General features: G+C 37.8%; 1 protein-coding gene across 1 annotated transcript in view; it reads right to left on the reverse strand.

Annotated features, from left to right (window-relative positions):
- Nucleotides 1–12,262, reverse strand: part of MMRN1 (multimerin 1) — an 87,579-nt gene that overhangs the window by 54,807 nt on the left and 20,510 nt on the right. Inside the window, exon 3 of the mRNA XM_070948810.1 lies at nt 4,282–4,388. Within this exon, the coding sequence (XP_070804911.1) occupies nt 4,282–4,388 (107 nt within the window). The remainder of the gene's footprint in view (nt 1–4,281; nt 4,389–12,262) is intronic.

Consider the following 12,262-nt stretch of genomic DNA (forward strand, 5'->3'; position numbering starts at 1 on the left):
CCTAAAGGCAGTACTGCAAATAGATAGGCTGCTAGAGGCTAATGCTTTCGAACATGACAGCTCCCTATTTATTTTTTCATTTAAAAGAATCATTAAAAAATAATCAGATAGGATAGGGTGCCTAATGGGTACCCAGGGAGGAGTCTGGGGGCTTTGCTGGTGCCTGTAAGCGCTGTAACGCAGTTTCATTTTCACTGGCTTGTTTAATCTTTTATATTTATTATAACGGAATAGAGTAAGAGTAATAATAAGAGTAACCCATTGCAAGCATTTTAGATTTGTGTGGGTTTAACCATCTCCATTGTGGCATGCGAGAGCGTCTTGCTTTCAGGGAGGTTAACGTTTGTAAGTATTAAGGTTTCTCCCTCACGGATGGAAACAGCAGTGGGGTCTCTCTATTTCTGCCCATAAATTTTTAATCATAGCCTCCTCCTTTCCACCACTGATTGAGTTCCCTACCGCAGCTAATGGCATGTCTTGTAATATTCATCCATGTAAAATATGTATATGGATGCCATTTCTTATTTTTTTCAAAGGCAGCTCTCGCATAAGGCGAGCTGAATGCCTTTCAAACTAGGGCAAATTTGTTCCATGTTTGATCACCGGGCTAATCAGAACATACAGGGGAAAGAGACAAGGTGGGTATAATCATCTGGATGGCATTGTGCCACCTGCCTCAAACGGAAAGCCAAAGGAGAAACCCAGGATGTAAATTTCCTTTGACTTCAATGGGAATGGGGTTGAGTATCTAAATGCATGCCCTCTGGCTGGAATACGTTCAAAAGCTGAGATGCCTTAAAAAGTCAACAAGTCAAACTACGAGAGGTGAATGAATTTTTAAACAAGAGGCATTTTGACGGCCGTGATTTAATATCTCCAAGTAATTACTTTATCAAATGATTCCATGAAATGATTCCAGCTTTTGTTGCCAGGAGTTAAACAGATAGTAATATATTGTAACTATGGTGGAGACGTGGCCAATCTTTCCTTCCTTCTTTCTTTCTTTCTTTCTTTCTTTCTTTCTTTCTTTCTTTCTTTCTTTCTTTCTTTCTTTCTTTCTTTTCTTTTCTTTTCTTTCTTTCTCTTTCTTTCTTTCTTTCTTTCTTTCTTCTCTTACTTTCTTTCTGTCTTTCCTTCCTCCCTGCCTCCCTCCCTCCCTCCCTCCCTCCCTTCCTTCCTTCTACTATCCTCTACTACCTTCCCTTATTGATATCATTATTATGATATTATTTTGTTATTTGTATTTACATCGAGAGCTTCTGCATCATATAAATTCCGTATGTGTCCAATCACTCTTTACCAACTAAACTGTTCTGTTCTGTTCTATTCTATTCTAGATTTCATTCATTCTTTCTTTCCTTTTTCCTCCCTCCCTCCCTCCCTCCCTCCCTCCCTCCCTCCTACCCTCCCTTTCTCTGTTTCTCTCTTTCTCCATTCCTTCTTTCCTTCCTTCCTTCCTTCCTTCCTTCCTTCCAAATGAAATTCCTTCAGAAAAAAAATTAATAGACCGAATTCAACCCAGAAGTCTCCTGCTTTACATTCCAGCATTTTTGCAGGGATCCTCTCAAAGTATAATATGTATAACAAATAAGAAAGTAGTTCAAATCAAATTTTCTCTTTTCTCTTCTGCTTTTCAGCAACCGATGATGTATCATTAAAATCAAAAGGCAACTGATGTATGGATCAACTTTCAGAATTAATTAATTAATATTAGTTTGTCTGCTTGCCTGCTTGCTTGCTTATAAATATTTATTATTTATACATTTTTAGCCACCCATCTTATCATAGGGTAATTCCTCTCCAGCCTTCTATTGCTGACATTTTCAAGAACTGTTATATCATTTTCCTTTTAATTCCAATAAAAGAAAGCCAAACAATCACATTCTAGCTATACAAATCTCTCTAAAAGGTACTAAGCTGGCCAAAATCTCACAGTGCAATCCTTTTTAATAATAATGATTACTAGATTTGATCAAAAAATTCAGTGAATAAATCAAAACAGGAAGCAGAGATATTTGAGGGGCTGCCACAAGGAAGAGGGGGTCAATTTATTCTCCAAAGTAGCCAAAGGCAGGACAAGAAGCAATGCATGGAAATTAAACAAGGAGAGAGAACTAACCTAGAACTAAGGAGAAATTTCCTGACAGTGAGAACAATTAACCAAGGGAGCAGCTTGCTTTTAGAAGTTGTGGGTACTCCATCATTGGAGGCTTTTAAGAAGAGATTGGACAGCCACTTGTCTGGAATGGCATAGGATCTCCTGCTTGAGCAGGGAGTTGGACTAAAAGACTTCCAAGATCCATTCCAACCAAGGTTATTCTAATATTTCTTTTGACCTTAGTTGATCTAGTTTCTTGAATTGTTGCAATTCACAAAAGGAAGAATTTCTAGAGAAATGCTAGAGTGATATTTGTCAGGTTCCGATGTTATCTCAAATAAATTTCATTCTCAAACACAAAGTCTTTGATGAAATCTCTTATTTATTGAAGAATAACGATCTAGTCCTGAACTCATTTGCAGCCGAAACTGATCCTCTGATCCCAAACCCCTCCCTTTCCGTTCCTCAAATCTCAGTGTCTCATTGGCCATCTTCCAAGTCCATCTTTCATCTCAACTACTTCAAGTCACAGGAATTCCCCCCTCCCCCCATCACCTAGGTGACATTATCTGCCGGGGAAAAGAACTGGGTGAAAAGCCAAGCTACTACTTGTAACAGGTTCTTTCTCTTTCATTTTTTTTTTTTCACTCATTCATGTCAGCGCTGGGGAAATCATAGTTTGGAGCACTGACAATATTATAGAATTACAGTTATTGTCTACAACAGTCATTTTAGTCTAGTGGCTTCAGAAATCAGAATTTGGCTCTTCACATGAGGATCTTCATCCAAGGCAAGTATCAGGGTAAGACAAAGAGTTTTGCCCTAATTGTTTAATTTGTTCTGTGGTGTACTGCCAGTTCTCTCCATCCTTCAGCTCTTTTCACTCTCTTGGTATCGGCTCTATTGCTGTAATACATTGGTTCTATTCTTGACCTCTGACTAACGCAGTAATTCTATAGCAATCACCTTTCTTTATTATATGTATATTCATCATCAACTGCTATGCACACCACAACAGTTGTGTGCATAGCAGTTATAGTGAGACCCACATGAGCTGTTTCTGAGCATCTTGGAGGGATGATGAATATACATATAATAAAGAAAGGTGATTGCTATAGAATTGTGTGTGTGTGTGTGTGTGTGTGTGTATGTATGTATGTATGTATGTATGTATGTATGTATGTATGTGCCTCAAACCACTCCTACCTTCTGCCTAGACAAGCCTCTGTAGTTTTCTTGGCAATATTTCAAAAGCCATTTGCCACTTTTCTTTCTAGAAAGAAAGAAAGACATACCGTACCTGACTCAAGGACTTTGTACTTAAGGCAGGACTAGGTTTAATACCAATAGTAAAAAAATCATTCCTTTTTCCTCTTGCTAATTAACAGAAATAGCTTTTCTCAACATTAAGAAAACTGAGATCATGGCACCCGGCCCTCTCAATTCATGGCAAATAGATGGGGAAGAAATGGAGGTAATGACAGATTTTATTTTCCTGTCCTCCAAGATCACCGCACATGGGAACTACAGCCAAGAAATTAAAAGACGCTTGCTCCTGGGGAAGAAAGCTATGGCAAATCTAGACAGCATACTAAAAACACCGAGACATCACCCTGCCAACGAAAGTGCGTATAGTCAAGGCTATGGTTTTCCCAGTTGCAATCTATGAAAGTTGGACCATAAGGAAGGCTTGATAAGAAAGGCTGAGCGCCAAAGAATTGAGGCCTTTGAACTATGGTGCTGGAGAAGACTCCTGTGAGTCCCTTGGACTGCAAGGCGATCAAACCAGTCAGTCCTAGAGGAGATAAAACCCTGACTGCTCTTTAGAAGGCCAGATCCTGAAGATGAAACTCAAATACTTTGGCCACCTAATGAGAAGGAAGGACTCACTGGAGAAGAGCCTAATGCTGGGGACGATTGAGGGCAAAAGAAGAAGGGGATGGCAGAGAACGAGGTGACTGGATGGAGTCACTGAAGAGTAGGCGTGAGCTTAAATGGACTCCAGAAGATGATAGAGGACAGGAAGGCCTGGAGGAACATTTTCCATGGGGTCGCGATGGTCGGACACGACTTTGCAACTAACAACAACGAAGCTTTTCTATTCTGCACCAGTTTGATAGCCAGTTGACTTTAATTATCAGAAAAGGTTGTTGTCGTTATTATTATTTAAATATTTTCCATACCTGTCGGCTGGCATGTTCCTCCACTGTATCCTGGACAGCATTTCCACTCCAGTGAGGTAACTATCATATGTTTGATCCTGTAAACTTGGTGGGTCCTTGACTGGGAACTGCAAGGTGATTTGAAAAGCAGATATTAGTGGGAGGTCAGGGTGAAGTGACATGATATAGGATGATAGATCAGTAATAGGCCACAGGGGGATTAGTTTTGAAGTGTATTGATTGCATCTTATGGAAGACTACAAGCAAATGCTTTTTGACAGAATCAAGGCATGTCAAAGCTAATAATAATAAACATTTCAGGAGCACAAATGAATGAGAGGAGGCATTTATTTAAGTATATATGATCATCTGCTCTGTGAGGAAAATTTTCAGCAATGTCTAAGAAACAGAAATAATTCCCAAGAAAAAGTAAGAAATTGTAGAGCAATAAAATGACACGTTTATGAACCGTGGAATTGGTATCAAACTGAAAAAAAACTAATGCATTTCCTCTCAATGCTGAGAAGTAAACAAAATAACATCTGAAAGAAGAATCCTAGGGATGGAGGGCCAAATCAAAAAGGCCCTGTTTCTGATCACTTTCTGATCACTTCTGATCAAAAAGGCTCTGTTTCTTAAAGCATAGACATCTAGTCATCACAAGAATCACAGTAAAAAAATCACTGTTTTGCATTATCGATAAAGGAGAATATTTGTCATTCAGGGTTGAAATGAAGGGTCCTTGGTGCTTTCTGAGCTTGGTTGTTTTTTTAGCACTGATGATATTGCCTAGCTGGGTAATGAAACATCTGCAAGAAAACAGCCAAGCTCAGAGAGCACCAAGGACCCTGACTTTTTGTATTGTGTGAACCCACCTCTGTCATTATTTTATGACACCCTCAAAATTAGCTTCACTGAATATAGTTACTACAGTTAATATAATCATGGTGTTGCTTTTCCTTAAATTGAGATGAAGCCCTGAGCACAAAATATACCCCACCTTACAGACGTTGGTAAGAACAAGTAAAATATTTTGACTTGGAATACTACATCCACTTTTGGCCACCACAATGTAAAAAAGGTGCTGAGACTTAGAAAGAGTGCAGAGAAGAGCAACACAGATGATTAGGGGACTGGAGACTAAAACAAACATATAAAGAACGGTTGCAGGGACTGGGTATGTCTAGTTGGATGAAAAGAAGGACTAGGGGTGATATGATAGCAGTCTTCCAATATCTCAGGGGCTGGCACAAAGAAGAGGGAGTCTCAAGCTATTCTCCAAAGCCCCTGAAGGAAAGGCAAGAAGCAATGTGTGGAAACTAATCAAGGAGAGATCCAGCCTAGAACTAAGGAGAAATTTCCTGACAGTGAGAACAATTAATCAGTGGAACAACTTGCCTCCAGAAGTTGTGGGTACTCCAACACTGGAAGTTTTTAAGAAGAAATTGGATAACCATTTGTCTGAAATGGTATAGGATTTCCTACCTGTGTAGGGGGTTGGACTAGAAGACCTCCAAGGTCCCTTCCAACTCTGTAATTCTAGTCTAGTCTAGTCTAGTCTAGTCTAGTCTAGTCTAGTCTAGTCCAGTCCAGTCCAGTCCAGTCCAGTCCAGTCTAGATTCCCCACCAAGTACCTATTGGTAGGCTGCTGAAGCTCCAGAACTTCAGTAACCTTTAACATACTCCTATTTCATTTAGAAGTTGAAAGTAACATTCAGCAGTCAAAATTTGCCATTTTAATTTCCCATCATGTTCCATCATCAGTCTTGGTACCTCCAGATATATGGGCAATTTTGAGATCAGGGATTTTTTTTTTCTGGAAGCCACAATCAGTGGGTAGAACTGGTACCTGTGTTACCTTTTATGAAATATACAAGATCAAAATAGTCACTCCCAGAAGAAGGGAATCAATTTTATAGGAAAGGGTAATAATTATAGCATATTACAAAAATAGCTTGCCATAAGGAGAGGATGATACATTAAAAAGCAAATTATATCAAATGTAATCTTATTTATAGCCCTTACACTTGAGATTCCTATTTAAATTTTCATCACTTACACTGAAGGCAAGGAGTGCAGTAGGCTAAGAGCAAAACTGAATAAATATCCATTTTTTCCAGAAGTTAAAATTATGCCTTCGGTTTCAGCATGACTATGAATAAGATGCAATGCAAATGTGTGTAATTAAGAGCATGAAATCTGGTTCCGAAATACTCATGTCCACTCAAAGTTTCTGCTCAAGTGAATCCCTAGAAACCTTTTCGGGTTGCTAGAGTAACATCTAATTAGTGGGGAGATTTTCGCAACCAAATTGCCTTCTGGGATTTGCTCACATTTACATCTTCTTTCTTATCATTGCGATCTACTCAGGATGACTTTGGATTTTGCAGTCAAGCAACAACCTACGCATAGTTGGCCATGCATTTGGGATCTACTCTGAAAATAAAGATTCCATCATCACAAGGTTCTAGATAGTATGGATGATTCTAAATATACTCTGTGCAATGAACAAAGTACTCAGTTTAAATTAAATAGCAATATTTAAATTTAAATAGCAATAGCACTTAGATTCAGATACCGCTTCACACAGTGCTTTACAGCCCTCTCTAAGCGGTTTACAGAATCAGCATATTTCCCCCAACAATCTGGGTCCACATTTTACCAACCTCGAAAGGATGGAAAGCCGAGTCAACCTTGAGTCTGGTGACATCTGAACTGCCAAATTGCAGGCAGCAGCCAGTCGGCAGAAGTAGCCTGCAGTACTGCACTCTAACCACTGCACCACCGTGGCTCATAATACTTCATATAGAAAAAAATCAAGGAGTTTTTATGATCAGGGATGTATGACCCTCCCTTTTTTCTCCACATTGTCTGGCTATGTGTGGAAGAGCCAAGCACAAAGATGGCAGACTTCTATTTCCCCAACTAAAGAACAGATTATTGCAGTAAGAAGCGAAGGATGTCTTGGAAAGTAAAGTGCTAGAAAAGGAATAGCCAGGATTTTATCTGTTAACAAACAGTGAGTGTTTGTTCTGCTAGTGTGGAGGAAAGATTTTCAGGAATAGAGATGCCATCTTCTGTTTTTAAGGCCTTTTGTGTAGGACAAGGCTGAACATGAGTTGCAAACCTTGCTCCCTCCCTTAAGGGTTTTTTAAAAAAATTTTATTCCATTTATCCATTTATTTTTAAGAATTGAAGCTGTAGGACAGGAGTGTCAAACTTGATTTCATTGAGGGCCACATCAGTGTTGTGTTTGACCTCGGGGGTGAGAGGGGGCATGGCCAGGGTGGGCATGGTCAGCTTGATGTCACTCATTGAGGCTCCGTTTTCGGCCGTGATGGCCTCCTGCAGCTCTCTGCCAGCAAAAATGGAGCTTGGGGTGGCCACATGCGGCCCACCCAGGCTCCTTTTTGCTGGCAGAGGCACCACGGGCTGGTCCTTCACTGTTTCCAGGGTGGGCCCGTGGGCCAGATCTAAGCACCCTGAGGGCCCGATCCAGCCTGCGGGCTTTGAGTTTGACACCCCTGCTGTAGGAGAATGACAGGCAGGGCCTGGGGGCAGAGTCAAGAGAGGAATTAGCCTGGAATCAATAGGTTCCCACAAGTAGCCTTACTTCTCGAATTCCATTAACTCCTATCTAGCGCCAATTTAGCACTGACTATTAGTTGACTAGATTCTTGTGCCTAGCCATGAGCAATAACTCAGCTTAAATGGAACTTAATGTGTGGTCGTGATTCTTCGCTCCTCACGAAAGCTTTTATTGCAGGCAGTAAAGCTTGCTACATAGCAAAGAAACACTCTCAGTATCATATTTCTTTATAGGAAGGCATCATAGCCATTCCTGGGATAGATGTCTACTTCTACTCTCCCAACAAAATACCAAGGAAGAAAATGTGATTGAGTGGTAGAGAGAGCAAAACTCACCATTTGCCTTCTGGTCATGGATAAATGCTTTTGTGCACAAAGTAAATTGTGAAAATACCCATGAAATATTCTCAAAATTCTTAAACTGCTTATTGTACTCCATCCTGCCTAGATCTTTGGTGGAGAGAAAGGTGAGTTCTATAAGTCACCGTGTTCATGATTTTTTTTTTAATTTCCTATTTTTTCTTGAGGTTATAGAATCTTGTCTATTTAATAGGTTGTTTTTCTTTGTCCCCCATCGAATCTGTATCTTGTAAGAATATAAGCAACCATTGTGAAACAAATTACTGCGTGGTGAGTGGAGAAAATGCTAATATTGGCTAAAGGAAGAATGTTATGAATTCCAGGCACATTTTGACGCTAATACTCATGTCCTCAATACACTTCAGAATTTCAGAAGGTTTTTCCCTGATCATCATTTAAATCCCTTTTACATATATTCAGTTATTTAAGAATAAGAAATGTGTTTGGATTGCCATGGATTGTTAATCAATTGTCTTCAGCGCCTTACATGAATATCCAAGCTAAAACTGAGACTGCAGCCTGACCTGATTCAAAACAGAAACAGTTTGAGGAAAACAAGTCCATGCATATTTCAAATGCTGAATGACTATGTAATTAAATTTGCTGTTGATCTTGGATGAAGGGTATTTCAGGCACAGCAACAAAGATACGGACACTGAAATGGTTTTGAGTTTTATAAAAGGAGATGGATTACATTTTTAAAAAAAAATGCTTCTGGAATTTAATCGTATGTTATAGATATGCCAGCCTGCCACCTAGTGGAAAATGGAACAAACAGGTTTGAAGGTCCTGGAAAATACACATTTGGAGAATTAAAACAAATCTTTCCCAAACTAGTATTAGATTTAGGAAAACTGAATGAAAACACTGCTCTTTTTAAGAGGTTTGAGAATTACCAAATGCTTGGGTAAGGAAGGCAAATGACCATCCATTTCAACTTCAGGAAATTCTCCAAGCAGAAAATTTTTATTTTTAAGATGTTGAAATCTTAAAAATAGAGCATCCAACACATAGGTAGAGATAGGCAAATCAGTTTTGTTTCTAGACTTCAATTTTTTCTTAAATCTCTTCTAACTCATTTATGCTTTAGATTTATCTTTTAATGTGTGAGAATTGTTCCTTAGCTATATATCTATATGCTATAGAGCACTGCACACCAGAACAACTAGACACAAGGACAGTTTTTTTCCCGAACGCCACCACTCTGCTAAACAAATAATTCCCTCAATACTGTCAAACTATTTACTAAGTCTGCACTACTATTAATCTTCTCATCGTTCCCACCACCCTTCTCCTTCCACTTATGACTGTATGACTGTAACTTTGTTGCTTGTATCCTTACGATTTATATTGATATTGTTTCCTGATTGCTTATTTGTACCCTATGACTATCATTAAGTGTTGTACCTTATGATTCTTGATGAACATATCTTTTCTTTTATGTACATTGAGAGCATATGCACCAAGACAAATTCCTTGTGTGTCCGATCACACTTGGCCAATAAAAAAATCTATTCTATTCTATTCTATTCTATTCTATTCTATTCTATTCTATTCTATTCTATTCTATTCTATTCTATTCTATCTACTTCCAAAATACCCTTTTTTTCAAAATAGACTTTAAAAAAAAAACTTGGTTTGAGGGTGGTTGGGGAAAATTTAGGAAGTGCAAACGCTCCTAAATAAGCTTTCTCGATGAATAATGATAGCTTATGAATAACAAAGTTAATAATTCATATCTGTATTCAAGAAGATCAGCTAAAAAGTGTCCTTAATCATGAGTTGCCAATATGCAGCCTGGGTACCAGAAATAACCTAGACAGCAAAAATTATATCACTTCTGAACACAGAGGAGGTGAATGCCCCTCTGTTCTGTTTAGATCTGATGATATTTACAAGCTTTCTTACCCCAGAAAACCTTGTCAGTTTAGATTACTGTACAAGAGCTGGATGAAAAATAGATGAAATTCTGAGGAGCTACAAACTCATTGACTATGGATGCCTGCAAAATCTCATTGTATTTGTCAACCAGCCATTCCAATACCAAGGCATAAATGATCTTGCCTTAGTCCAATCGCTGAATCAGAAGAGAATTCAGTCTTGTCTGAAAACAGACTTCACCTATAGATGTTACATAATGTAATAGTGTTACACAACTTCGTGTTTGAATTGTCTTTTCTAACACGCACTTTTTCACAGATATTCTGGTTTTGGCACACTGAAATAGGGGCAGCAGTTTGCGGAGTCAAAAGCAATAAACACATACAATAAAAGCTGGAAGGGTTTATTACGCAAAGCATAGCAAAAGAATTACTTCAGCTGCAAAGCACAGTTTAAATAGGAAATATCCATTGGCAAGGCAGGAAAACAGCACATATAATATTCAGTAGAAAATGGTGAATATGGGTCAAAAATCTAAACCCTTTAATAATTCATTTAGTTTAGTTCATTCTCTTTTCTTTAAAGGGAGCCATAGATATCCCTCATATTATTCTGGCTAGTGTTTGCCACCTTTCATAGGTAAACTGAGGTTTGTTTCTTGGAGTGATTGATAGAATGTATACCGGTATCTTTCTTAATTCATTCTTAATTAATCAGATATCTGATTCTTCTTAATTAATCAGATATCTTCCCAGACAATGGTCACAGACATTCTACAAATAAAGGGTACACGTGGATAAGGAAAATCTGCCTGACCATGACAGTCTAACTTCTTGTAGTTGGCTAACTTTATGATTAAAGATTTAAGATCGTGCTATATTGACACAATTAATTATAATCCAGAAATGCCAGAACAACTAGATACAGAGGTAGGTTTTTCACCTCGTGCCATCACTCTACTGAATACCTAATTCCTACAGTACTGTCTCATGTCTATGGATATTTACCTATCTAGTAGGGATGTGTTACTATTATCCTTCTCATCTTTTCTACTACCTTCTCCTACTGGTATCTTATGATTATATTTAGTTTGTTGTTTGTATGTATATTGAGAGTTTATGCACCAGAGACAAATTCCTTGGTTTTCCAATCTCACTTGGCCAATAAAGAATACTCTACTCTACTCTACTCTACTCTACTCTACTCTACTCTACTCTACTCTACTCTACTCTATTCTATCAATGGAACAACTTGCCTCCAGAAGTTGTGGATGCTCCAACACTGGAAGTTTTAAAGAAGAGTTTGGATAACCATTTGTCTGAAATGGTATAGGATTTCCTACTTGAATAGGGGGTTGGACTACAAGACCTCCAAGGTCCCTTCCAACTCTGCTATTCTATTCTATTCTATTCTATTCTATTCTATTCTATTCTATTCTATTCTATTCTATTCTATTCTATTCTATTCTTAGAAGCACTTATATCAAGCTGTGCAGGTATCATATTCCAAAAACTAAAAGCAAAAGAAGTAAGAGTAATCCATCAACTATTGGTTTGTAGCCCTTAACATATAAAATGAAAAAGCATGCCTATAGGAGAAAGGGTTTATTCCACTAGCTCCTTGCTTTTCTTCTACGATTCCAACACACAAACACCACACAAATCCATACAAAAACACAGGAAATTAAAAGAAATTAATTATATTATCCAGCCAGAACATTTAAAGAGAGTAATGAACTTTTTACTTTGTTCTGTAGTTATTTTAAGGGAGATACGTATGATTTGAACAAATAATCCATTATTTAACCGAGCAAATGTTTATGAAAATGAATGTAGCATAACTATTACATTTTTGGGGGATATATTCTTCTTCTGAAATTAAATTAATTATTAGAATCCTGTGGCACATATCTTGGAAAAATAAAACTTAGCTTATAAGTAATAATAATAATAATAATAATAATAATAATAATAATAATAATAATAATAATAATAATAATAATAATTTTATTTCTATACCGCCCTTCTCCCGAAGGACTCAGGGCGGTGTACAGCCTATTTAAAAACACAGACAAAACAATGATATAAAATTTAAAATAATTAAATAAGTGGCTCAAATTTAAAACCCCAATAAATTTAAATACCCCAATTTAAAACTATTGTATTGATAGTCC

Source organism: Pituophis catenifer, unplaced genomic scaffold (genome assembly GCF_029215685.1).
Source record: "Pituophis catenifer annectens isolate HBS135680 unplaced genomic scaffold, rPitCat1.0.hap2 SCAF_8, whole genome shotgun sequence".
Lineage (NCBI taxonomy): Eukaryota > Metazoa > Chordata > Lepidosauria > Squamata > Colubridae > Pituophis > Pituophis catenifer.